Genomic DNA, 27,323 nt, shown 5'->3' on the forward strand with positions numbered 1-27,323 from the left:
TGGGACAGGTGCCGTAAATGTAAATGTACATATCACGAGGGTAGCACCAATGTTACTATGACTGGTGCTAAAGGACAGGGTGATGCTGAGTAATCTCTGCTGCTAACTCAGATTTTATCCATCCACTCAGTAAACACTCTGCATGCTAATGTTGTAGAATCACTGCAGCACTGCCAGAAACGATGAAAACTAAGAGGTTCATTGGCACTGCTTCTCCCAACTTCTCCATTTCAGCTCCAAATGAGTGGGTTTTTTTCCAATGACACAGACCAGAGATGATCCATTTCTTAAGCAGAAAAATATCCTTCTGTCTCCTGCATGAAGCTAGCCTTAATGGTATCAATTAAAATGAAGCAGGGAAAAAGCAAAATTAAGTCATGTGGATTGTGCAATGTCTTTGGAAGAGCAGAATCGCATTTTATGCTGGAGGCACAAGCACTGTTGCATGGTTAGCGTGGTCTGAGCTCGAAAGTGGCAGACCGTCTTGCCAGCTCCTTTGAATATTTCTGTCCTGCTGCTGTTATGTAAGAGCTGCTGTCCCAGTTTGCTTGTGCAGCTCTCTGCCTTATGCGTGATGATGCTCTGGAGCCCACGCCAAAGGTAATGCCCTACAGCACGCTCTACATTGCAGCAATAATAACAGTAATATAACTAGTAATAGTAATTAGCAGCGACAGCTCGATACAGTCGCTCTCAGGAGTATTTCGGCTACTCGCCAGAACGCACTTCGGGGGTGTCGAGTCTCGGGGCCGAGGCCGGTGTCTCGTCCTACGACTCCCCGGCGCAGCGGTCAACGCAGCCGCCCCCGGACAAGCTGCCCCGGCTTTGCTGCTGCAGCCGCGGCGGGGCGGGGCGCGGCCCCCCCGCGATGCGCGCAGGGACAGCGGGCACCGGGGCACGGGCTGCAGCCCGCAGGCGGCGGGGCCGCGCACCGGGGAGCGCCGCAAGGGCACGGCACACGCGGTACGGCACACGGACCCCCGGCACACGCACCCCCGGCACACGCACCCCCGGCACACGCACCCCCGGCACACGCACCCCCGGCACACGCTCCCGCCCTCTCCCCACCCACCCCCGCACCTGCTTCCTCGCCGCGGGCCGGCGGGCGGGGCGGCGCGGCGTGTTGTGCTCGGTAACCAGGCAGCTGCGCCGGGCGCACCGGGGCGCGGAGCAGCGCGGTGCGGAGGGCTGAGGTAGGGCGCGGCGCCGGGGCGCGGGGCTCCCCGGGACTGCGGGCGTTCGGCGGGGGCGCCGCTTCGGTGAGCCCGCCAGCGGCCGGAGCGCGGCCGGGAAGAACGGGGTCCCACGGGGCAGCCTCCGTCGGCTGTCCCCCAGCCGCCTCCTGCTCCCCTACGCAGAACCGTCTTGGGGTGAATCCGAAACTCCGTGCCGTGGTTGCGGAGTTTGGCCGTGTTCCGGGGTGGGTTTGAGGTTTTGCCCTTTCGGAGCGGACGCCCGGCAGAGGGCTGCGGTTGTTCTCCTGAAGTGCACGTACGTGTGTGTTGCAGAGATAGCCAGTTTTATGCTCAGTCACACACTGCAGGCCAAAACGTAGTTAACCAAAGGAAATGTGACTATTGATGGGCGCTCCCGGGAAGCCAGTTTTAGCCTGGGTTGCACGCAGTGATGGTGCAAAAAGGACAAGTGCACCACGACAGAGATGCATAGAGCCCATATGTTCCCTGGCTTGTGTGGTGACTTACCGGAGGTAAGACCGGCTGAAATACTCACCGATAAGGTTCTTACTAGGATTTTGACAAACATTTTCATGCTGAGGAGAAGTGCTTGTAAGGAGTATTAGTAACCTGCTACAAAAGGCCATATATTGGAATTTGATGAGGAAATACTTACGTAAGTCATCTGTGTGATGGTGAGGGAAACTCCAGTGCGTCTGGCTGTGAGGGATTTATACCTATGTGGCTTGTAGGGAAATAGTATGTGGTGTTTCTGGCTGCCTGCCAGAACTTTTCTAGTGCAGAGCCTGTTGAACGACTCCTAACAGGCGTACGCTTTCCTGTAGTAGTACTAGTGATGGACTGTCTGCTCTCCGTGATCTCTGATAATTATTTTTGTGATTCTTGCCTGCACTTCAACATTAAACAGATCCCAAGCTGTAAATGCTGATGGGCTATGTAAATATGTTGCCACAGGACAGGAAAAAACAGGGTACTATGTCATTTTAGTTGGTAAACAGAAAGACTTTTTTGCTTGTTGTAGTAAATATTTGTTGTGTGCTGAATGACATGAAAAAAAACTGATTTCTGAGGTGCAGTGTTAAAATTTTGGAGTTACTTATTTTCTGGTGAGAGTCAGGCATTGTCATTTGGAATGTTTCACACAGACGATTTGCCCTGAGAAAGGAGCTCTCCAGAGTGAGCATGGTGCTGCGTGTTGCAATTATTAAATTCTCATCTTTGCAAACCCTGTTAGATGTCAGTGTAGAATGAATAGTCCCTACACTTCTGACCTGTTCCTTTAATTCCTGTTCATAGTGTCTGCTTTGGTTTGTTTGTTTAAAATTACCTTCAGAAATAATATATGTCAATAGACATTACATGTTGCAGATTATAAAATACCAGTGCTTACGTATTTTACAGGTGAATCCAAATACATTTGAGATATTAAAAAAATTTATTCTATTTTTACTTTAAGCTGTTGTAGTAAGTTTAAGTAGTGATTTGGACTGCTGTAATTAATACAGACACAAGAAACTTGTAATGACTATATGCCTTCATGCACTATTACTTTCTTTTTATTAAATATGAGGGTCCTCAATGATGTTTTTTTAGGACTTTAAGACTTCACTGGAGCCATGCAGAGTTACACAGCCTCTCAGCAAGCACACTGCTTAAAGAAACTAACTTTGATACTGGATCAGAGAGAGCAGAGGTGCATAGGGAAAGAACAGCACTTAGTTAAATTTGGGGAGAGAGTAGGAGTTCCTGGCAATGAAAAGCATCTTCCTGGATGAGGCACTGAACAAGGCATGAACCTTTCAAGGCCAGCACAGTGAGAGTGATTGCTGGGGGTCTACAGAGCTTTGGTCCCAAGAGGAATATACATACATTCACCCTTCAGACAAGACACCACATTAACCCACTTTGGTTATGCTATGTTAAAGGAAGTCAGTTGTGGCTCATTTTTTTTCTTATCAACTAGTGGCAGTAGTTACTGAGAAAGTACATACACCAAACATAAACAATTGTTTTTATACTTGCTCATTACCATGGCTAGTGACAACACTTCAGAGTTCTTGTGTCTCCTTAGAGGTCATAAAATTAACAGCAGTGGTTTACATCTGAAGTGAATGGAATTTTGTTTCACCCAAAGGCACAATTTAAATGGAACACCAGAGAGGCTTCTTCTTTTGCATTCTTTTGACAGTTGTCTGCCTCTTGCTTGTAAGTTACAGCAAAGTTTGTTGCTTGGGAGATGTGCAGGAATACCAAGGAACTGACGCTTACTTGCTTATCTCAAACTTGGTTTGACCCACCCTTTCCTGAGATGCTTCAGTGTTTTCTATTTTAGTGGTCCTTTTTATTTTTCCTCCCACAGATGTACCTCTGCAATAGTCTTGAGCTATAGGTCATGTTATTCCACAGAACTCTTAGGTGCCATCAGTGTTAAACCAGAACATTCAGAACAATTCTTCTGCCTTTAACTAGCTTAGTCTTCAGATGTGAACTTCACTCTGTCCTATTTGCTTGTGTATTGTGACCTCTGATCTTAATCTCGCCTTGTCTTTGTCTGCACAGATAGTAAACTCTTTTAGGCAAGGATTATATCCTGTGTTTGTAGAAGGTAATGAGCTACTGATCCTAGTCTTCTGCTATTACCAACAGCAAATACCATATATTTTATATTGCAATATATTCCTGAACAATTTAAATAACAGGATTACTAACCTGTAGTTTAGGCTGTCTTTAACTTTTTGTATCAATAAGTCTGAATGACCTTTCTTTGCATGTATCTAAAAATGGATGTTCTGCCAATTTTCCTAAATAATGCCAGCCTCTGCCTTTTCTTTTCTCCTAGAACAGTTTGCATTTTCTGTTCAAATGGAATTACAGCTCTCAAGACAAGAATCACACCACTGGATTTCCATCCATCTTACAAAAAAAACCTAATAAAAAGTAGATAATAAACTGCTCACTTGCTGAAATGTAAATGCATACATAGGGATGTGCATGACTAGGATCCTACAAATATTTTTTAAATACTGGAGTACAATGGTAGGTAAAACACAGAAGATTGTGTGCCATATATGCCATAGATTTAAATGTCAGATGTGCAAATGACCTTGAACTTTCAAATTAGTAATTGCTGTTGCAAGACCTTCAAGCTTCTGCAGAATGAAAAACTTCTGTTCAACTCCAAAATATGTTTAAGGATACCTAGATGAACTAAAATAATCTGGAGTTCCAGAAAGGATGGAAATCTCTCTCTCTGCTGCCCCCCACTCCCCAAGAAAAACAAATATCAACACCTCCAGGTAGTTACTGCTCTTTAAGTGTAAGTTTGGATGGTCAGCGAGAAAGAATATTGTGTGTCAGTGTTCCTGTTTCAATGTATTTTTTGTCAGTAGAGAAAGGAAGCACAGAGTGACAATGTTGGTATTCAACTATCAAAAACACCTTTCAGAGCCAAAATTGCATTTTCCATGATCTTATGTGGTGCACAGGGATGTCCCATTGTCTTTGGGAAAGTTCCAGTGTCCACTGACTTCTATTGCATTGGCTTTAGTGAACAGCTGCAGACAAAGGGACTCCTCTGTTGGCTTGGATTTTGGAAGATCAGTGAGGTGATACTGCATTTTTCCTGGGGAAAATAAAAGAACCATGGTGGATCACTCTACCCCACTTCTTCATCCTAGCTCTGAATTTAGTATATCCACTAGGCATCAAGTGCAACTTGACAGATTTATTGAAATAAATTTGCAAATGGATTGTCAATTCGTAATCTATTGGTTATCAATATCCTGGAATGCATTTTATTGAGTTTTTCCACTTTTAACTTTGAGTTCATTTAAGAGGTGCTGCTTCCATTTTTTGTTATACCTTTTTCTATCAGAAATATCTTCAGTGGAAAAAAAACAGTATAATACTAACTGAAGCAAATTAATCTCCCCTTGGTCTTATTTTCTATTTTTTTTTTTTTACTTATCTAGCTAAAAAGCATTTGCTTGCTGTCCTTAATTCTCAGATTGTCTTTTAGCACATCTCTTTCTTTTCATCCCTGTATTCAGCACACACTGAGGCAGTGCTCTTGACTTTTCATGCTCTGTTTCTGCCCACTTATTTCTGAGTGATGGCTTTTCCAATTACGTCCAGAGCAGTTTTATTCTGTTCTGAACAGGTATAAAGCTACTAGACTTTGGATTTAAAGAAAAACCCAGCCTGCTTCACAGGGGAGGCACTGTGCTTTTCAGTCTAATTGACCTCTCTGATGATTTCCCTTTTATTTATTTTTTAAGCACTGTGTTTCTAGAACATCTCGTGACCTGTTCAATTGCTTTCTTGTAATATTTTGGACAATGTCAATCACTTCCTTTGTTAGAGCTATTTTCTATTGATTAGCATTTTCTTCCCACTAACAACTAACACCCAACCTAAATCAGCTGTTTTTCTTTCTATTTGCTGTTTAAAAACACATTTATAACCTCCAGAAAATTCTGATTCCTATCTTCCTGTGAGTCATTTATTCCTGACTAGCAGGAGGCTCACTGCTGTCTCATAGAATTGCATCTGTTCCAGTAGTGTCTATCAACCTGGCAGCATTTCCAAGACCTCATACGTTTCAGAAATGGAATCTGTGGATCAAAGTGGTCTTCTAGCACTACAGCAGAAAACTAGGCTTGGAAATTATTTTCCTGGATATTTTTTTTCCCTTGATGAGTTCTGTGCAACTCCTGCTTACCAGGGAATTCTGCCTCTTTGTTAGTATATAATGGCACCCCCAGCACTTGACCCTGTTTCAGTTGTTCCTGAGATTCTGTTCAGTTCATGTGCTATAGTTATATTAAACATTCCACTGCATTTATTATATCTGTGTAACATTTGATTTGTAAATGTCTTCTAGCTGCAAGACTTCCTTGAATTTATTACTTTGTTTATTGTCCTCTCAAATATGTCTTTTGAAATGTCCCAGATCAGAAACAGTCCTTTCACTGCCTGCCCCTGTCTATTTCTTGCTCTCCTCAATATCTTTGTTTATTATTTGTGTTTATCCTTGTTTACCTGGAGTTTCTTTATCTATTCTGGTGCTATAATAGGAGTTTATAGAAGTCTAAACCCTGTATTTTCAGGTACAACCATACTTTCACATCAGTAACTTCTCCTGGCTGCTATATGTGGCATCAACCTGGTGTACTGGGAATCACAGAATTACAGAATGGTTAAGTTTAGAAGGAGCCACTGGTGGGGTCATCTGGAATCTGCAATTTGTGGCAACATGAAGTAGAGTCAAAGAATTGTTTACCTCTTCTTTGTCAGGTTTATCTTCAGCCCTTGTTGCACATTGCATGTGTCGTCTGCGCCTAGTGGATGTCTCTGTTTTTCTGGAACCACACTGCGTACATACATACACTGCTGACAGGCAGGTCTGTTTGTCTTTAATATTTTTTGTAAAGTTTAAGAACAAGATGATAAATTACAGTCTGATCTTGCCAATGGTATTCTAGTTTTACCAATAAAAGGAAAATATCTTTTTTTTAATTCAAAGCGCTCCTGAGTACAATGAAAAAAAGGGGACCCAGAAAAGTTAGCCCACAATATATGTGGTATTTTTCTTATCTCTTTCATAGCAAAGATGTCTCACTTTCCTGGCATTTGAAGAGAGGAACAAAACAATCCAGAGAATTTTAAACTGCAATTTAATAAAGTCTAATGACTCTTATATGAGAGAAGTTCATGTTTCCTCTTTTCATCTAAACCCAGAGTACCGGGATATTCATATAAGAAAATAGTGTCAGTGTAACTTTATCCATTAAATCCAGATAAGTGCCAAATGTATAAAAGATTTACCTAATTTATATGCAAACCCTGTTTCACTCTTGTGTGTTCATTCCATGTATGTTCAGACAAAAAAAAAAAAAAAAAAGAATAATTTATAATATTGAATAATCACTTGTTGAATGCTAAAACTGGGAATAACTCATATTCAAGGTTAGCTTCAGGTTTATTTCAGGCTAAGATTTATGAGATTCAAGCCATGAACTTTATTAAAACCTATGTATTTTGAAAACCTATCTGTCTGAAGACACATCTTTGTGTCTGACACAAACTTAAAAGTCATTCCATTTATTAAAAATCAATTTGTGTAGCAGCTGTGCAAATAATTAAGATTTTAATGCTTATAAATCTGCAAAGTGTAATCTTTCAGCAGGAAAAAAAAATATGTTGATAGCTTTAAGTATTTGTAAAAGCCATGAAAAATTCCCTTTCTATATTACATTGAATACCTGACTGTCCACATAGAATTTTTTTCTTCTGTGAAACTTTAGGTATTCTCTGGAGAGAGGTGCGAAGGGTGCATGAAGCTTTGTTTCAACTATTTTGCTGGTGTTTTGCTGTGTTCTGAGCTGTGGTTTTCTGCCTGTAAAGGTGAATAGGCACACGAGAGTCTTTCCTTCCTACCCGTACTAACCTGTACCTGTCACCTTTAAATGAGTTAATTCCCACTGCTTACAAAGGAGCTTTTGAATGAGGAGCCATATTTAGAAACTCACATTCTTCTTATGCAGCATATAATTTAATATCAGCTAAATAAATTATTAATTGCAAGCCTGCCATTTATCGTTGCACAGTGACTCAGCCTGCTGTATGAGTATATTCAACATACATCTTCATAGCACTTTCCCAGACTCTTTTAACTTGGACTTGGATCAGCATGTTCCACAGCTCCTGTAAATCTGCTCATGTACAGGTGATTTACTCTGTCACAGTGTGAATGAACTAGTGTTCTAATATTGTTACTGCTGTTAGACAAAAACCCAATCTGATGAAGCATTTTTAATACCCCTTATCCCTGCCCATAAATTAGTCTAGCAGCCTGCAACCAGAAGTGGCTGTACCATCTTACAGTACTGCTCAAAATGTTAGCAGTGCCACTGTAGCAGAAACAAGGCTACATGTAACCCACTGTGTTACAAATATTTCTGGTTTGGATGAGGTTAGGAAAGCTGATGTTTCATTTAAATATTGCAGAGGAAGCAAAGTTCACCAAGCTGTCATATGTGAGCACAAGCAACAGAAATCCTCCTTCTGCTCCCCATCCACTCAGTCAGGTGCTATTTGGTGTGCTGTTGCTGATGCTCTGCAGGGATTTAGCAACACCAGGGGACCATCAGCCCCAAGCAGTTTTGTGGCTGACAGGTGCGTTGGTGGCACCTTCTCATGTCTGCTTGACACAAGCGTGAGGCTCCTGCCAGGGTGCTTCTCCATGCTTGGGAAGTGGTGACTGATAGGCAGAGTTCCTGTGCACCCCAAGAAGTGTGTGGGGCAAAACCTGGAAGGTGGGAAGGGCTGTGGAGGGGAGGAGGCCCTTAAAGGAGAGAGCAGCACATGTGGAAAGAGAGTGGGGATATGAGCATTCAGGTATCATGTAAAGTGTAGACATATGTAAAAATAGCAGCAGTGTGTCTGGAGTAGGTATTGGTACTATGGTGGCCATTGCATGCAAAAGAACAGCCCAGAGACATGGGTGGGCTTTACAATCTCTTCTGCCCTGTGGCCCCTTAGAAGGGTGCTTCCCTCAGCTGCATTGATTTAAAGCCAGCTTGCGATTGTTGATCTGAGCAGCATTTAGGTGTCTAAAATACAAGATAAACACACAATAAAAAACATCAAATAAGAGGGAAAGCAGGATGTACCTTGGGTCAGGCATGGTTTGAAGGGTTGGAAAAGGAAATGTTGAAATATCATTTCCTCTGGCCGCCCTTACATGTTGACACAGCTCCTTTGGGACAGCTCATCATGCCTGAAGCTGTGCAGCCTAAAGGCTTGTCTGCCTGATAATGGAGGACTCTATTCTCTGACAGACCTTGGGGCCAGGAAAAGAGGAAAGAGCACAACACAAATAAACCCACTGACATTTGTGATATTGATCGGCAGCATATCATCTTGAATTTGGGGTACACCCGGAGTGTATGGTATGAATCCAGTTATTCTTCGTATCTATACATTTCATATCAGGGAAATCACTGCATACATACATAACATGCACTTGTTCCTCATAAGATAAGATGTTTTGGATAGCATTCTCTGAAGAATCTAATTATATTGTTTTTAGACCAGATTTATAGTCAAATAGATTTTTATTATAGATGCAGAAGTGTAGCAGTGTTTGTGTAGCAGTTCTAGTTCACAGCTTTTGATGTTAAATGAAACAAAAGATAGCATTGTTATACAAAAAAAGAAGAATATAAATAGAACTTTATTTAATAATGAAGTATATTATTCTCAATATTTCAGAATAGACCACATTGTCAAGTGGAGTTAGGTGTTATCCTTACCAATGAGTTTCTGTTACATGCTCCTTCCTGCAGTGGTGAAATAAGAATGAGAGTAATACCATTTTTGGATTTTTACAAGTGGTTTTGTTTTTCTTTTGAGCTTAATAGTCTCTATGTTAAAAAGTATTACAGTATTACTTTTAATAAGTATAGCATTATTATTATTTCTAAAACAACATCCACAAGCATCCTTGGGAAAGCATTGATATCTGGTGCATTGCCAGTTGTGTTTAATGATTTGTTTTTGCAGCTTCATTCTGCTTGATGATTGCCAAGCAAGCTTTCAGCATTAATTATGTCTCTGGCTGGGGTGTACACTACTGCCAAAACACAAACCCTCTGCCTGTTAAGATAGCTATTAAAACTCAGACTCCTTAGTTTTTCAGAGCTTGTAAAAGTGTCCCCTAAACTTTGGTACTTTCTTTCTCAGGTGCTGAGGTTGTTTACCATTGCTTTGCCCCGGCCCTATGGGGGCCAACATTGGACTGGAGGTGTCTGACTGCCCCAGGGATGCTCTGCCACGGCTGAGGGTTGAACGCTAAAAGGAGGCCGTCCAAGATCCTCATCTCACTGAGCTCCACAGCTTGGAGGGAGAATTCCGTTAGGGGAAGTGGACTCACTGCAAAGAGATCATGGCTTCATCCCGACTAGTGGCAAGATCTAGAGACATTGCCAATGTTATGCAACGGCTTCAAGGTAAGTGGCTGACTTGGGCTGGTGCTCTCTGCCACACCCTTGTAAATGGAAGTTCCTATTTTCTACTATACTGAACAGTCAGAACAAAATTTCTGAAGTTTAGTAACTTTTCTAGACTTATCTAGTGGGACATACTTCTAGTATATACAAAGGGCTGTGATTATATGTGTCCTTTGGCATAGCACTAGCAGTGATGCTTCAAAGCAGTTGACATAAACATGGCTCCATGAGACAGTACACTGAATTGAAGCTTATGAGACTGGTTTTGGTTCTGTTTCTCCCAGGTTACCTGTTGTGTGTATCAATTCTCTCATAGAAAAGAAAATATAAAGGATATTCATCTTTTTTTCAACTACAAAGTCATCTGGTAGATCTTTTGTACTGATAAACTAATATTTATTAGTTTAACAATGAGAACAGCTTTATTATATTGTTAATCATTGAGGAATTCATAGCTCAGTGAGCTTGTTATTAGTCCTCAAGTTGATGACCTTTTAGATAACACATCACAGGATGTCTTTGCAATATTTTTTGAGTATTCATTATGGTTCATTTATGTTCCTATAAAATAGCATTACTAAGTACATTTATTGTGTTTTCTTAGAAGTTATAGACCTAACTGCTGCTGCTAAAAGCTTGCATTTGGATTTTTTTATTCAAATAATGATATTGACTAGAAACAAATTGTCAGTGCTGCTGTAGTTTTCACTCCTATTAACTTTCAAACTGGCCTTCTTTCCTGTACATGCTACTTTCCGCTGACCTCAACAAAACCTTGTATGCACAGAACCTTTGATACCCCCTTCTGCATCCTCTAAATCTGGAAGCTTAATCTGTTCATGCGTTTTCCTTCCATTTATTGTTTTTCAGTTCAGGAGATCTGAACTTAGCTTCCCAGCCATCAGCTACTACTAGTACGAAGGATTTCCACGTAGCCTCAGTAGATAAAAGGAAGAGTTTTTCCTATTTAGACCTTCTGCAGTACTTCCTCAATTCCAACATGGTTCTGCTTGATTTTCTTCTGCTTTTGTTACGTTTACTATATGTTCCCATTCTGTCTGCTAATTCTTAAGCCACAATGTTGGACAATGGCTGTTCAAAATGCCAACAAACATTGAGTGAGGAAATACTTTGTGCTCAGAGTATTTATGGTTTAAGCATTAGACTAAGACACTCCAGGTAAGATTTGAATGAGACTGTGCAAGGGTGCAGTGAGGCAGCCTTGCCCACAGAGCAGGCAGGGGTCTTAGGACACAGTGTGTGTATATCACAGGATATATATATATATACATTTGTATGAACTCGTGCTTTTAGTAGATATTCCAGAAAAAAATACTGAGAGACTTGAAACAATAAATGAAATAATTATGAAACTGTTAGACCTTCTGAGGTATATGAAGAAACACAGGAGAGAAATGTACTCAAAGGTTTTGGAGACATATGCAAAGGAAGGCTGAGGGAGGATTATCCAGGCTGGTAGTCTGAAGCAATGTAAAAGGAGGATGCTACAGAAAGTATTTACAGAGCATGGGGACCATGAATTATCAGACTATGTGCTAACTTTCTAAACATCTGTAAAGCTGTTGCTGACAAAATGGCTGTTCTGTTTATTTGCATTTTGGGTTTTTTTACACTTTTTCTTCATTTTTATGTATTTGGCACTGCTGAAATCTGATACATAGTTCAGTCTGCTATAATGTTTTTAAATTATTTTATTTTTGCAAATTAGGAAAAAATAGTTACATGAATTCTGAAGTGAAGATATTTGAAAGGAAAACATATGAAATAAATAGAAATTTGGCATCACATGTTAATTTCAAATCATACCTGTAACTGGATTATTTGCTTCTCAGATGAAATCAGTTCAACTTGGTATTGATGGGATCTGAGTTTTGCTGCAGATGCACTATTTCAATAAATCACCTGTGCCAAAGCTAGAGTGCTTGGAGCCTAAATCTTTTTTTAGTCTGTAGTTCTGCATTATGGATGAGCAGGCAGTCTGCACTGCGACTACCTAAGCCCTTGTGTATTGAGGTTGTTCCAACCTTCAGAAATTATAGTCAGCTGAAATTGGAGTAGATGGGCATAGGAGCACAGAGATGCTTCTTGGCATGTTTGTGTGGCAGCCCAGAGTCAGTGCAGAGCTGGGTGCACAGCTCAGGGTGAGAGTGGAATTGACAGCATTCAAGGTGTAACAGGAATGGCACTGGTTTGGGGGATCCTCAGTGCGGAGCAGCAGTTGTGCTTCACAACACCTGGTTTTGTACCTGGCTGTAAGAGTTCTTGTGTGATACTGTTTAAACAGTGCTGCAAGATGTCAGTGCTGGGAATTCATCAGCACTGAGAGGTAAAGCAAGCTGTGCTCCCTCCTCCACACTGTTCTCGTATTTGCCTCATGGGTTTCCAATGAGTGCTTGTGGTGGGAGAGTGTAAGAAATACCAGAAAAATGCCACTTTCACTGGGATTCTCAACACCAGTTTTGAAATATCTGCTGTACACACTTAGTGAACACAACTATATATGCTCTCCTAAAATCTGTCAGACAGCAACAAATTTGATTCTGTGTTGGTTGGTTTTTTAATTTGTTTATTTGGGTTTTTAATATAAATATTTCTAGTCACTTACCTTTGGTAATTATGATGCTTGCAATACACTCTGTACATATACAGAATTTTTGAATAATGTTGTGTATCACTGGCTCAGAAGTTCACCTGCAACAAACAACCAAGACAAACTTGCTAGTTCTAGGTTTTTTACAGTACCTTATGCTTCCTAGTTGTTCATATTTTAAAGCACCCATAAAACCTGGGCAGAACTGGTGTACACCATCAATATGAGTTTCATTCCTGGGACTAGGTTTTATATTACTCTGGGAATTAAAGCCAGTTGGCATGAAAGCACTGGTCCTTAGCCTACAGGAAGTGCAAATTCATTGGCTTTGTAACTGTACACTAAAGATTCTTAAAGCATCTTTCATAGCTCCAAATATCTAACCAAGATGTGCTGGAGGACGGACTCTTATGAATTTGCAACCTCTGCCATGATGAAATGAAATATTTTCTATTGCTAGGAACTGTTACAGGCAAACTGCAGTCATGCTCATGCTGTTCTGAAGAAAAAAGAAAAAAATGAAAAAAAGAAATGTCTCATTTGTCCCATTTCTCAAGACTTTTTTATTCCATTATGCTGACTTGTTCTTACTGGCTTGTAAGGTGATGTTGAACAGTCATTGTAGCATACTATTACTACAGGCTTTTCTAATTCCCACTTTTTTTTCCTTCTGTGTTCTTTTTTTTCCCCTTCCAATTTCGCATTTAGTAGTCTGTGCTGAATGAAGACTTTGGTAAGTGTCATTGTGTTCATTACTGGGTGGTCCACTCAGTCAAACAGGACACTTTTTTCCTTTTCTGTAATGGATCACCAAAAATTCAGTCTGCACTGAGTCTAAGCATATATGCCACCCAAATAAGGTTGCTGTTGTATAACAGGTATTTTGAGACTCTTATCCATTTTAACTCCATGCAGTAAAACCAGTTCTGGAGTGTACGATGTTCAATAATTTAAACAATATTGTACAATATTACAAGACAATAATTTTGTTGTCTTAAAAAACTCTACAAATAATAGAGAAGTGTAAAAAATTATTTTCAATCTTTCATTCCTCTGGATTACACCACTGTTCTTACTAGTCTCTTAAACTCTAGATTGTGGGTATTTTAGGATTTTGTAAATTCACTGTAGAGACACTTCATGATGTAGGAAAAACTAAGGTGGGAAAGCAAGCAACATGATCATGCATGAAGATTAACCATGGTAGAAAGGAGACATTCTAGTAACACTCATACACTCCAGAAAAGCTTCAATACAGGCAGGTCAAATTAGCCTCAAGCCCAGTCCTTATTTTATGTAAAATTACATATAAATAACTATCATCTTCTTTAGTTTTTTGTCTTCCTTGCATTAGCACTATTCACAGAATGTTGTGGGTTTTTTTTTCTCCTGGATTGTCCTTCCTTTCTTGCCCCCATTCTCTTTGCCTTAGGTTTTGGTCTTTCTTTTCCTTCCTTTTCTACAGGCTAGCATTTCTTTTCCCTACCAGCAGCCATTAACTAAACAATATGGGTTTTTTCCTGTTCAGCTGATAGGCTCTTTGTTGATGTGTTTTCCCGTTTTTCTATCTTAAGTCAACAGTGCCAAGAGCCATAGTTTAACATTCAGCTAGCATAATTTATCACATACCTGCTGCTGAAAATACCTTGCTTCACGGCATGCACATTCCACACTTTCTTTTCACCAGTATTATTCTTCTTACCATAGACCTGAACCAGCTGAGAATTGGTTTGAAGAGGCCAAGTGAGATTCTGGGAAAAAGGCAGTGTCTCTCCTTCAGCGCTGTTTACCATTTTACTGTTGGCAAAACCAAAGTGCAAGATCACATTTGTAAACGTCAGCAAAATTGAAAAGGTGTGCTTGATCTGGAAGTGCATGCTGCACATCCTTGCACAATTGAGTTTTATTCCCATATTACAAACACTGCTCTGGTCAAGGTTTCCTTTTATCCAGTTTGCTTGTGTGTACTGGTTTCATGTAGTCGTGTTGATGCTGTCCCAGTTTGATTCCTGCATCTTTCTTGGACTTTTCTTGAATTACAGAAAATGCCAGTGTAAATTATTAGTCTATGGGGTGAGAAAATCTTGTATCTCAGGTAATCCATTACTCACTGGCAGTGTGTTAAGGGAAAATAAACACTTTTGACTCTAATGACTGGTATGAACTTTATGATCTGAAGGTCAAGAAAATCTAAATGATGAATTGGTAATCTAAACAACTTTGCAGCCCGCATGTTACTTAACAAGAGGAAGTCAAAAAGGATTTCAGCCTATTTTTAAATTATTTTTTTCAGAAGTTAATGCTATTTCAGAGCAAAATCCTGAAATACACAGTTTTTGTGTGAAGGTTAAGACAGACAAAAAAAACCCTACCATCATAGCTGAAAAGAAGCTCATTAAAGGGCAAAGAAAGGATAGTCTCTACCTGGGGATAGTCAAGTAAAGTATTAGTCAATATTTGATAATATCATCATTTTTAGAAGTATTTAATTTTTGTTTATGCATATGCAAACAAGTTCAGTGAGAATCCACTTCAAGTTTTTTCTGACCCGGGTATGTGATGGTAATAATCTGATGTGTTCCTGGTAAAGAGAAATTCTGAACTACCTGTAGGTATTGCAAAAACATGGGGGAAAGGATATGATCAAAACATTTCACTAGTAGTACAAATGACTAAAGTATGAACTGAATTTAGGTATCATGTTGTATTAGAATATTTTGTCATATAATTAGGCTGTTTTGACATATGGTGCAAAAAGTATCTCAGTGGAAAAAACCATATGCTGCCTTTTTTTTTTTTTTTTAACTGCAGCTAGCTTTCACTTTGTGTTCTCTTCAATGAGAACACAGTCCTGGGGCACTGTGTGAAATGCAGAATGTATTTTAGTGAGGCATGGTCCTGTATTTTTACTTTTAGATGGTTTTTCATAATTTACAAATTCCAGGTTTGTGCTTTAAAGTACATTTTTAGAAATTTTTTTAAGTTCATGTTGCCATCTTTTTGCTTACACTTTTTCTACTGCTTTGACCTCAAAGCTAACAATGTAAATCAACATATTCCTACTTTTGATTATCACAGTACAGTTTCCACAGGTTGTTTAAATAATCTGTTCTCCGCTTTCCACTTGGTTAGTCAACCAGGATACAAAGCACTAATAATCGCACATGTGATATAAATTGTATATATACATTTGCATTTGAATTGTTTTTAAGGAAAAAACAACATATTTTTCCAATTTTCATCTGGGATAAAGTATAGGTTTAAGTCAGAAAATGGCTGACTTGGTGGTGTCTCACACTGAGTTTGCTTTCATTTGGATGTGAAGAAACACAATTCAAAAATTTAAATTCTTCTCCTATGCTACTGTTAAAACACTGACAAGATTTGTTGCACAAAAAGGCAGTGTCTCTCCTTCACTGCTGTTTACCAGATAAAATGCAAGAGGAAAATCTTCCTTGGACAGTTTTATAGCTAGTGGTTAAAATGCTGTGTCTTAAATATAGTGGATATCCAAAACATGTCAGGCAAGTTATGTTTTACACAAATCTGTCTTCAGCAGCTCTGTGCTGCTCATTATGATTTGACAAGTTTGTATGTGGGCATCCACACTGCAGCTGTTTAATTTTGGTTTTGATAAAGTGTTATCTGAGGCTCAAAAACTGTTTTCAGTTAAGATTTTGTCTCAAAATAACATCTGCCATATTTGTTACTGGTGTCAAAAGAGATATTTCAGGAAGTCTAAATAGGGACATTTATGTGTCAAATTTGATGGTTTAGTGAAGATAGAGATTTTTGAGAAGGAAAATATTGCAGTGTTTATTTTTGAAGTGCCCCCTCTATTCTGACAGACTGCTAGACAGTGAGTTTAGTAATAGCTTTGGGTTGGGGGTATCAAGAAGCAGAATATATTCAAAATATTTTGATGACATATTTTATGCAGGTTAGACAGTTTATCAGTTTTCTGGTTTATGATTTCCTATTTCTATTATCTACACTGCAGGCATGAAAAATTAAAATTTATGTCCTCAGAGCTGTGCTGTAATACCTTCCTACAATGTATTTTGGTGTGTTATTAAATTTGAACATAGCTATAAATAATAAATAGTAAATAAGAAATATGAAATAATAAAAATAATAATAAATAATAAATAAATAATAAATAAATAATGCTCCCTTTTGGAATGCCACATTTGTTGTTTTTTAATACTAGAAGAACTGAAAAATGCAGGAGGACATGCCTCTTGTTACTAATTAATAGGGATTAAAATAGTTTTGTAGATTAACTACTGCTGATAATGCTTTTATGCTGATGTAGAGACTTCTGTAACATAAAGGCGAAATATTTCAATTTCAATGAGAAAGTTATCTTTTTTTTTTTTTTGCAATTTTGCCATAATCATTTTTTCCCTGTTTGTAGAAAACAAAAGCTTCACCATCTTCATTTACCAGGATGATAATACATTTTAAGAATATACTTGCATATATAAAAAACACATAGATGAAAACTAACACGTAACAATTACTAGTAATTTATTCCACATACTTTTTTATAGAATGCCATTTTTATTTTGCACTTTAGACTGCATTTGCTTAAAAATATCCTCATTTCTATCACAAAGCTTCTTCTTGTGACTCATATCACCGAGTTCTAATTTTAGACTCACACTGAGGTTTTTTAGTTGGCAGTTGTATGTATCCAAGGGAATCATCTATTACTGGGTGCAAGAAAACAGGCTACTTGTTCTGTCTTTCATCCAAGATGAGAAGGAGCTTTATGAAGGAACTGTCAATGACTTATTAAGAATCCAGTAGTCAAGAAAGAAAGAAGGAAAACCCACTAAAACCCCCCTCAACCCTCCTCTCTAGCTTTTTGGAATTGACGTCTCCATGGTAAACTAAAAAGAGATGTTTGGAATATATTATTACATTTTTCAAGTAGTTATAACTGACTGCTTAATTGCACAGCTATTTTTAAAATTCAAATTCTGATTGCTAGTATTTGGGGGTGTAACTTTTATTATTCTCATTTATAAGTAGACTTTAGACTGGGGCCGCTCCATGTACAGTGTTCTTTGCAGAAGGGGTGTAAAGAAACTGGTACTAACATTAAAAAATTAGCCTCCATCCTGTACTTCAAAAGAGATCCTGATTATTTTAAGTTCTCAGTGATCATTTTAATTCAATATTAGAACTGTTAGGGAAGTAGCAGAAAAGCAGCTTGATATTTCAGGTAAGGAGGGGAAATGCTGAGTTACTGCACAGTGAGGACAGTTCTTGGACTCCAGCTCAGCCTCTGCATGGCTTGGCCTGGGGGCCAAGAGCTCAATACCTTAACCTGCTCTCCCCTCTCTCTCTGGTTTATCTGCCTTTCATGCTTTCTTTCCCTGCTGAGGAGTCATTGTTGTTAACAGGGATTGCTGTGAAATATCTTTTGGAGCTTCATTACATGGAACATAAACAGTAACATATTAAGAGATGTCATTTGTGAAGATTCTTTTACTGTAATTACACTAGATTTTATGTGATTATTTTTAAGTATTTGTTACATAGTCTTTTATACTTTTAAGAGAATTATGTCCTCACTGATGTACATTGGTTTAAGTGACTATGGAGAATGTATGTAATCTCACTGTAACACTGTTAGGCTCGTGACATAACCCTGCAAAACCTGTAAATCTCTAAGCTTGCATTCACCCAGATAAGAGGCACATCTAGAACATTTAATAACACCTCGTACCCACATAGCCATTGCTGCAAAATGAGAGTTGAGATTTAGTTTATCCAAATCACTGAGCGTTAGCTATGCCAGTATAATTCCAGAAAAATTCATCATCCCCTTACAGAGAAGCCAAAGGCCTTCAAATGTAGTAGAATATTCCCTTACTTTCTGCACCTCACTCTTGTATCTTGCCATAGCTGCATAGCCTGTCCTACCTCTACCAGCTTGCTTGTGAGTCACCATTGGTGTGCCTGGGTGGGCACAGCATCCTCACTGTACAGTGTGGACTTCTGTAAGTCTTTACTTAAGGTGCTATTGTGAGAAAGCCACAGACCTTGTCAATGCAGCAGCTGTTCTGTAAAGACTTTATCTTAAGCTCATTAAAACAGAGGAAAAAATCTTCTTTCTATGAGGTGAATGGAATGAACTACAACAGCAATTGTACATGAAAAGTATTGCTGTTAGCTTTCCAGTCTTGGAGGGGAAAACAACCCCAATTCTACATGCAAGAGCACAGTATTCAAGATGATTGTGGCCAAATCAGTGTAGGAAAGCAGAATATTTACTTGCTTACAGTGACTTATATATACGGAAAAAAAAACCCTACTTAGGAATGGAGCTTGTAGTTCTCAGACTTTTATGAGAATTTATGGTAATTTGTAGTAAATTTGCTTTTGGACTGTGCTTTCATTCTTCCAAGGAAATTCAAGTAAATTATTACAGTTGAGCCTGTGTAAAGACTTATCTCTTTATTCTGTTTGTTTTGGCCAGGGTTTCTATTTTATTGTCTCATTTGCCAAGACATCCCTAAGCTTTTCTAAGTCCATGTAATGAAGCCATTCTGAGGCTGCAAACTGCTCTTGGCCTATACAAGACAAATAATACAGATGAATTTTCTCTTTAATGACTCCAGGAGCATCCACTGGGTAATGCAGAAACATCATGTGGTTTTTCAGGAGAGAACTAGGAGTCAGCATCACCAGTTACAGCAGCTAGGAGCCAGTTGTACCAGCCCAGTCATTCTCTGCTGGGAGCTGAGTGCTGTCTTGCAGCCTGGGCATTCCTAGTCCAATCACTCACAGATGAAACTCGTGCCCTGGTACAGTGAGGACAAAAAGTATCTTTCAATGGAAGTCACAAAGCTTGAGCTCCCATCCAAACAAAAGAGAAGTGTTGGGAATGGGGCCTTTACTCAAATTTGTAGCCCAGCTGGCATTCATCCATTGGAGTGTATTGGCACAGAAGCTCAGACTGTGGTGGTGAAATGATTCTTAAATCATCCAAAACTCAAATTTGTAGACAGGAGAGACAGAGGTGGGACTATGCAATGATTGATCACAAATCAGTGAAAAAAGTGACCAAGCCACTGTGTTATCAGAGGTTTCCAGGCATAAATATTTCTTAGCAATTGTGAGTTGCAGTAATAAAACACTCTGGTTTGAGACTTATTAGACAGGACATAAGTCTAATTAATCTGGATTTCTGGCTGTTTTGCATTACTGAAGTTGTGCATTGCAGGAAGAATAAGATTTTAAAAGGCATTTGGGCACCTGGAAATAGATATTGCCATAAAAAGGCATGATGTGTATTTTTTAATACCTCTTTAGATGCCTTACTTCAGCTTCAAAGACCTGAGTTCTTTATAACCCAATCCATGGACAAACAAATAAAGTGAATTAAAAAAATCTTCCATGATATTGTATTAAGATTCTAATTAGTATTAAGAAATTTTATTACAAGTTTATTATTTGCAAATTTATTTAGTAGACTAAACATAGTTAATATTTCTAAATCTAAATTCTTGTTTATCACCAGTTTTGAGATAAAGTCAGTGGGCTATCCTGGAACTACTAATTTTGTTCTTTAGTGTTATGTCCATTAAGTAAAAGTGAAACCATGTGACAACCTTGTTTACATTTCTAAAATACATATTCATCCTACTGAAAAACTACAGCTGTATGGAAAGCTTTGTATTGATTGCTGCTTTTTCATTCAAAAGAATGAAATCTTTCTTGAATAGAAAGCCTTATATCTTGCTGTGAAGATTTTGCTTTCTGCTTCCCAAAGAGATAGGAGCTCATTTTGATATTTTTTTTTCTGGCTGACTTTCTCAGGAGCAGAAAATCTGCTGCTTCTGCATTGCAATGTATTATGGAAGAATTTAGTTGTATAATCTGCTTTCTTGGTCTTGCTTTCCAGAATGGTGCTTTGTTTGGTCACTTTGGTGAGCTTGTACAAAGCCTCATTGTACAATTCTTCTTCTTCATAATCCTGAGCCTGCCTTTTCATTTGTTAGTAAGAGAGCTGGAGATGTGATCAAGTGCCAGAAGTGATTTGAATAAATGAGAGGAATCATGAACAGTTAATGGTTGTGTTTACATCTGGTTTCTAAGAGACTAGCAGTTCATGCTTACTGTTTCTGTGTGATTGTGTTTGAGATCTTGAGCACTTATAAATCATTTATTCCCTAGGCACATTTTTGTCTGCACAAAAAGTTTACACTTTTTATTTATCAGTAAGACATCATCAGTTTTGAATAGGAAAATACATTCATTTATGAATGAGATTAAATAATGGTATGTCATTGTGCTAATTCTTAACTAACCAAGGTGGTTTTTTGTTCCTGGTTTTTATTTTTTTTTTTTTTTTGGGTTGGTTGTTTGGTTTTTGGTTGCCTTTACAAACAGGTATGCCAAATACGTAATGAAGTAGCACATTTCAACCTGTGAAGGAAGTAAAGATTCTCATCAATTCCTATGAAAGTGTAGGATGCAACATGGCCTTTGCTGTAGTCAGGAAGAATAAATCAATTCCTAAAACTGCTGAGCTGGTTCAGTACCAGCATGTTTCTACAAATCAGGTGCACATCTATGTACCTACGGAAATCAGCTCCACATGTATCCACTGGTAGTTACACAAAGTTATTTCTATTTTAATAATATTTATTATTAAATTAATAGTAATTAATTTATCATGAATAGCTGGTTGTTCCTGTTGAAGGGCTGAAATAGTGTTATCAGGAATAGGAAGTATCTTAAAATTTGGCTTAACATCTGTGACTTATATCTTCAGCAGTGTATTTGAAAAGTCACACTGTAAGTTTCACCAGTGTATTTTCTTCACATTTTCTACACTATTATGTGCTAGTAACCAAACTTGAAAGTTTTGCAGGCTGCAATACTTTAAAAGAAGTTACTCTTGTCGTAGTTAAAACCTCAGAGCTGCAAATGTGCAGCTATTTAAGATATGACAATACAACAAGGGTTCTCCAACAGAAATGCTAATTTCCATCAGATATGTATTTTAAATGAGGCTAAACCTGGAATCTATGTTCACTGACATCAATTATTAACATAACATTAGTGACAGCAGTTAAGGTGTTCATGTTGTTCTCCCAGGCTTATGATTAAGTATAAAACTATCAAACTGAATCATAATAATGTCACAGGAAACATTAAAATAATATATGTTATATATATGTATGTATAAACACTTACATGAAAGTTTCCACTGAATTTTCTTTGTAAGGAAGGAAAAGATTGTAGTTGATAGATCAAAATTCTCAACACTTGGCTACTTATTTTTGCCAAAGGAGATTGTAAAGCACAGAAATCAGAACCACATCTTGTAATGCTTTCCGTACAGGTACAAGAAAGATAAATTTGTGATTAAAAGTTAGAAGGCTTTGAATAATGTATTTTCAAGGAAACAGAACAAGCTAACACATAGCAATTCACATAGAAGGGAAAGAAAGGGAAATGAAAGTGAAAGGGACACATAAAGGCTTCTGATAGGTAGAAATGTAAAAAAAAAATACTAAAGAAAGAAGCTTGGATATTGAGAAAAGCAATAACATTGCCTTGAGAAACAAAAAAGTGAGAAATTGCTTTACATCTCTAAGCATAAAAATTAGCATGGCAAGAGTTTCAACTGTGTTATTGTTTGTGGACTGTTCTCAGTCCACAAAGACAATTTGACATCAAAGAGCATGTTTCAAAACCCTTACATGCAAAAAAAGAGACATCTTTCATTTGAATAAGTAATTTTAGTTTAGGGTTCAATCAAAATGTCTATACCACCATTATTTGCTTGCTCCCTATCAGGATTTGCCTGTTTGCTAATTACTAGATGACAGGTGGATGCTGAGCTGTGCTTCCCTGATTCTGCAGCATTCTCTTGCACTTGTCCTGGCAACAGCATGAGCTGTCCTTAGTCTGTTATAAAGAACTACCTCAGTTTCTTCTCTCTTCCTGATAAATGGGTCTCATTTTGTAGGTGATTACTTCAGTTTCCAAATAATTTAAAGCCCTGATCATTTGTAATTAGAGTAGTTTCTTACTAGTCAATTGTTACCTTCTGGTTCTCTGGCCTCTTTTACTAAAATCTGTTGCTTGAATTCCTTTACACTGTAAAACCTTCCAATTTAGTTACATCTTTTTCTAATAACTTAGAAGAAGTTATGTCTTAGAGAACAGTTTATTTTAATATCATCTGTATTTCAACTTTTTTTTTGTATTTTTCCTGCAGAACCAGAAAGAATCAAGAGCTTGTTAGCAGCTGATTTGCATATAGTTAAGAACTGTGCAGTGGCTATTGGTTCTGATTTATGGATAGGCATTATCCTCAAATTTTTAGGCACTTTCATCTAGACTTATATTCTTGCACAGAAATATTCAACTTGAGATGCTGAGAAATAAATAGCTTGTCTCTGAAACCATATGCTGCATTTACATGACCTCTTTCACTCTGTCTCAAATCAGTGCTACAGGATGCTGATCATCTGTTCTCCTGATTTTTTTTTTTTTTTTTTCTGCCTGTGACTGGACAGAATTGGTGGCTGATTGCCAGCAATGCTGGACATAAGCTGCTTTAGCAGATTTACCCTTTTAAAACTGTGCTTTATGTGTAGGGAAAATTGTCTCTTTTCCCACATACAGGAAAAAGCAAAACCAAATGAAAGAAAAACCTCCAGAATAAGTCTGAGATAAACCTAGTGCTAAAATGTCACTATGGCAAAGAAATCCTAAGCTTAACATCACCTAAGTTCACTAGGTTTCTGTAGTCACAGTGAGGACTGACTGTAACCAGTAAAGAGAAAATCAGATTAACTTGTTGGGTAGTGATATAATGTATAATCTAATTTCTCTAGTTTCCCTTTTCTTCACCCATTTTACCATCCAGATTAGGAGAATGTATACATCTGAACTTCTTTCTGTAGCTGAGACTCAAATACAGATTGAAGATACAGACTTTAGCATAAGCCTCTTTCTTGCTCTAAAGAAAACATTCAGACCTTGAAGCCAATGTGTTGCCCTTGAGGAAGAGCTAGGCAGACCGAGACAGATGCTTTTGGAGAGCCTAGCACAAGCTGCACCAGATAAAACTCTGACCTAAACAGAAAGAAATCATGATTGTGAAGCCAGGAGGTTCTGCCCTGATCACCTACATAATTTCAGAATCCAGTCCTGAGTGATGCTGTGTCTCATGTGACCTTGTAATAGTGAGAAATGGAGTAAAAATGGGCACAGGGAATCTCTTCTCTAGTTACAAATATTATCACATTGATTAATTTCTGACCTGTGTGTGTATGTGTATGTGGAAAAGGGAACACATAAGGGCATAAAAAAGGAAGTTGTTCAAATGAATAAGTTCCTCCTACCTCCTCAGATAAGCAGTTTGCATTTTGCAACTCAAGATTGCCTAACAGAAATAACTGTAGCTGCTCTGTTCAAAGGCAGCACCTCTGAACATGACACTTACTAGACTTCACATATAATGAAATCATATGGGAGGAGAAAGTATTTGAAAAGATGACTTTGTGTTTTGGAGCTCAGTGTTTTAGGAGCTGCATGCATTCCTGCTTGTTGGAAGGAATTTGTTTGGATGGGAATCAGGAAAAGGTGTTTTGCATATTTACTCTCTGATAATCAGGGTTCAGAGCATCTTGAATATTGAAATTTGCATATGATATGACTTTTGTCAATGTGAACACCATGCCCTTGGACACTTACTTCAACAAGTCTTGGGTTTCTGTTGGTCACTTTCAGGTCTTCAGTCTGGATTTAATCTCTTTAGCAGTGCAAAGTTGGAGATAATGTGTGAATCTATGTGCATAAACACAAATACAAACATAAAGCAATAGACACAGATATTTCAGCTCCAGTTGATCAAATCACTATTTAAATAAAAAATGCTTACTGCATCCCAAACATAAAAGAATAGTCCTTAACGGAGTACACAGGTCATTGTCATCTAACTGGCAAAGCCTGAACCCAGCAAATGTAGAAGTACTGTGATATGATAAAATGTTAAAACCGATTGAAAACATCCTTTTATTCCTTTTTAGGAAGTAGAGCTCTGCTGACAAGAAACTGACGCATATTCATATCAAATTCACAGCAGTTTATCACAATTGTATGGTCCTCACTACCACATTATTTAAGTTTCTCCAAATTTTACAACATCCCTGCTTAGAAGGCAAACCACCTTTTCTTACATTTGTGGAGTAAAGATGCTCTAGATCTGCTTATAAGCATATCAAATACAAGAGATGCAGGCAGGAGCTAAGGACCTGTTACTACAGATTTCCATGGTTTTCTGTAATTATTATGATTAGTAAATATTAATAATTAAGACTGATAAACAGTATGAACACATTTCTATATTCACTCTGTGTCTGTCATATAGTAACATACATATCATCAAAAAAAACCCAACATAACAAAAATACTGGGAAGTAGCACACCGTAAAGAGCCTAAGAGCCTCATATATCGTAAGCACTTAACTGTGGAGAAGGCAGTGACCCTTCTCCTGCTTCAACCAGAGCTGTAGCTGAGGTCATAGCTGGCCTTTCCAGCCCCCGTGGTACTCCACCCATACGTTGTTTTCATGAAGAACTTGAAATCACGTCAAAAAACATCAGAAGGAAATAACGTTTGTGTTGAATTTATGTTTGGATTGTTGTTTGTTTTCTTGGAAGGAGGTTGTTCTTCAGATTATAGTTATTTTTAGTGCCTGTGAAACCGAAAGACACTGAATGCTTGATGGAGCCAGGAAAGCTATGAGCAAATAAAGTATTGGTGAAAACTTGCAGACCAGAATAACTTATTTATTCCTTTGTCCTAAGCACCACCTATTCTGAATATTGGCTTCTTAAAAGAAAAATGCCCTGTTGTTGGGATATTGTTTTGTGGGTGTGTGGTCTTTCTACAGCAGATCATAAATTACTGTTGTCTGTAACCTAAGGCAAGTGGAACTGTGCCTCTTCCCCTCTATTTAAACAATATCAAATTCTGTACTGTTAGAGAACTCTGTTTTCTATATTGAAAAAAATTAAACCTCAGGATAATTTAACAGGTAAATTAATACTGAGTTCATGTAATACTTTAAGTATCTTTTATGCCATGCTATACATTTTTATTGGGTTTGTTTTTTTTTTTTTTTTCATACTAGCCTGATATAATTTAGGCTTAATAGCTGCTGTAAAGTTCCCAGTATTAAACTTTTCTCTGAAACCTGAAGAATGCAGAAAATACTATTAGGGCATTACAAAAATTCTGTCACCTCTAATGATGATGTTAGGCTCTTCAGAGCAGAGCAAACTGGCAAAATAAATAAAAGGACAAATTCCAACACAGGGGAATTAAGTGTGTAGTGGCAAGTGCTCTAACATCAGTTGCCTACTGGGTTCAGTGACTGGTAAAATTTCTGTGGAAAATATTTAGCTTCAAAGGATAGTTAGAATTTTAACTAAACTTCAAAGTCTGTATACATAGGGTTGTGTTTTTGTGACCTTTAACAAAGGTGATCTGCAAACATCTTCATCAAATTATTTGTGCTATAAGTTGTGTATTTAGAAGCTGTAGATCTAAGTTTTCACTCTAAGAATCTAATCTGAATTTGCAAACTGTGTGTAAAGTCATTAGATTACTTTGAAGATATAGAAGACACTGCCTTTCAAGAATTTTATTGAACCAATAAATGGTACAGATTCCCCAACATTTCTGAGCTCTAGGGAAAGGTAATTGCAAAAGGGTTTTCAAAGCTGAGAGTCTCAACTGCTTGATGCTGTGTAATGAGTCAGCCATTTAAGATAAGGAGAGTAGTCTCAAAGCAAAGCAAGTGAAATAAAGTATTGAGAGAAGAGATTGTCATAAAAGGCAGAATCCATTGACAATTTAAAAGCTTTATAGAGAGCCTTGTTTGTTTGGGTTTTTAAAATATTTTTGTTCAAAAGTGGCAAAATACTAAAAAGGTATCAGTTAAGGTGATAAATCATATTGTTGAGGGGATTGCTGAAAGAGAATTAGTTTTATTAGCTGCATTTTACATCCATTAGAGAACACATTGAACTTCAGGAAGAAAATGCAAAAAGGAAGGTGTGTTTGTATAAGTGAATAGATAGACCAAGCATGGATTGTTTGTAGGGGAAGAAGGAACGTCTTTGGTATTTTAGGATGATGTGAAGATAAGGATGATAGTGCAGAGCAAATGAGAAAAAATCATTCCATACTACAGCCAAATGACTTGAGTTAAATGTGTCTTCTGAGAAGCTTAGTTGTAGCCATGAGGAACTGATATGCTCTCTTCATTTCACTGCACCTAGAACATTGCAGAACTTCCTTTAAAGAACTTTCCTTCTACCTTGAAAGCTTTGGAAATACGAAAGTGTAGAATGTACAATTCCTTCACAATTTCGAATGATAGTCATCTTTTCCACCTCTGACTTCATTTGTGCTTTAGTTTAACTTATTTTAGTGCAGTAGTTTCCTTCCTGTAGTTCATC

General features: G+C 38.0%; 1 protein-coding gene across 19 annotated transcripts in view; it reads left to right on the plus strand.

The window, feature by feature from the left end:
* The first annotated feature begins 500 nt into the window (after nt 1-500).
* The window catches only part of SYNE1 (spectrin repeat containing nuclear envelope protein 1), a 290,658-nt gene continuing 263,835 nt past the window's right edge, over nt 501-27,323 (plus strand). For 15 of the 19 annotated variants that reach the window (XM_077782168.1, XM_077782177.1, XM_077782179.1 and 12 more), the window contains exons 1-2: nt 1,066-1,193; nt 9,942-10,207. In XM_077782168.1, the coding sequence (XP_077638294.1) occupies nt 10,144-10,207 (64 nt within the window). In that variant the 5' untranslated portion in view covers nt 1,066-1,193; nt 9,942-10,143. Of the gene's footprint in view, nt 601-841; nt 964-1,065; nt 1,194-1,469; nt 1,709-6,491; nt 6,599-9,941; nt 10,208-27,323 lie in introns of those variants that run through there. The other 4 variants (XM_077782170.1, XM_077782169.1, XM_077782171.1 and 1 more) reach the window with 4 other exon arrangements.

This window comes from Lonchura striata, chromosome 3 (genome assembly GCF_046129695.1).
Source record: "Lonchura striata isolate bLonStr1 chromosome 3, bLonStr1.mat, whole genome shotgun sequence".
NCBI lineage: Eukaryota > Metazoa > Chordata > Aves > Passeriformes > Estrildidae > Lonchura > Lonchura striata.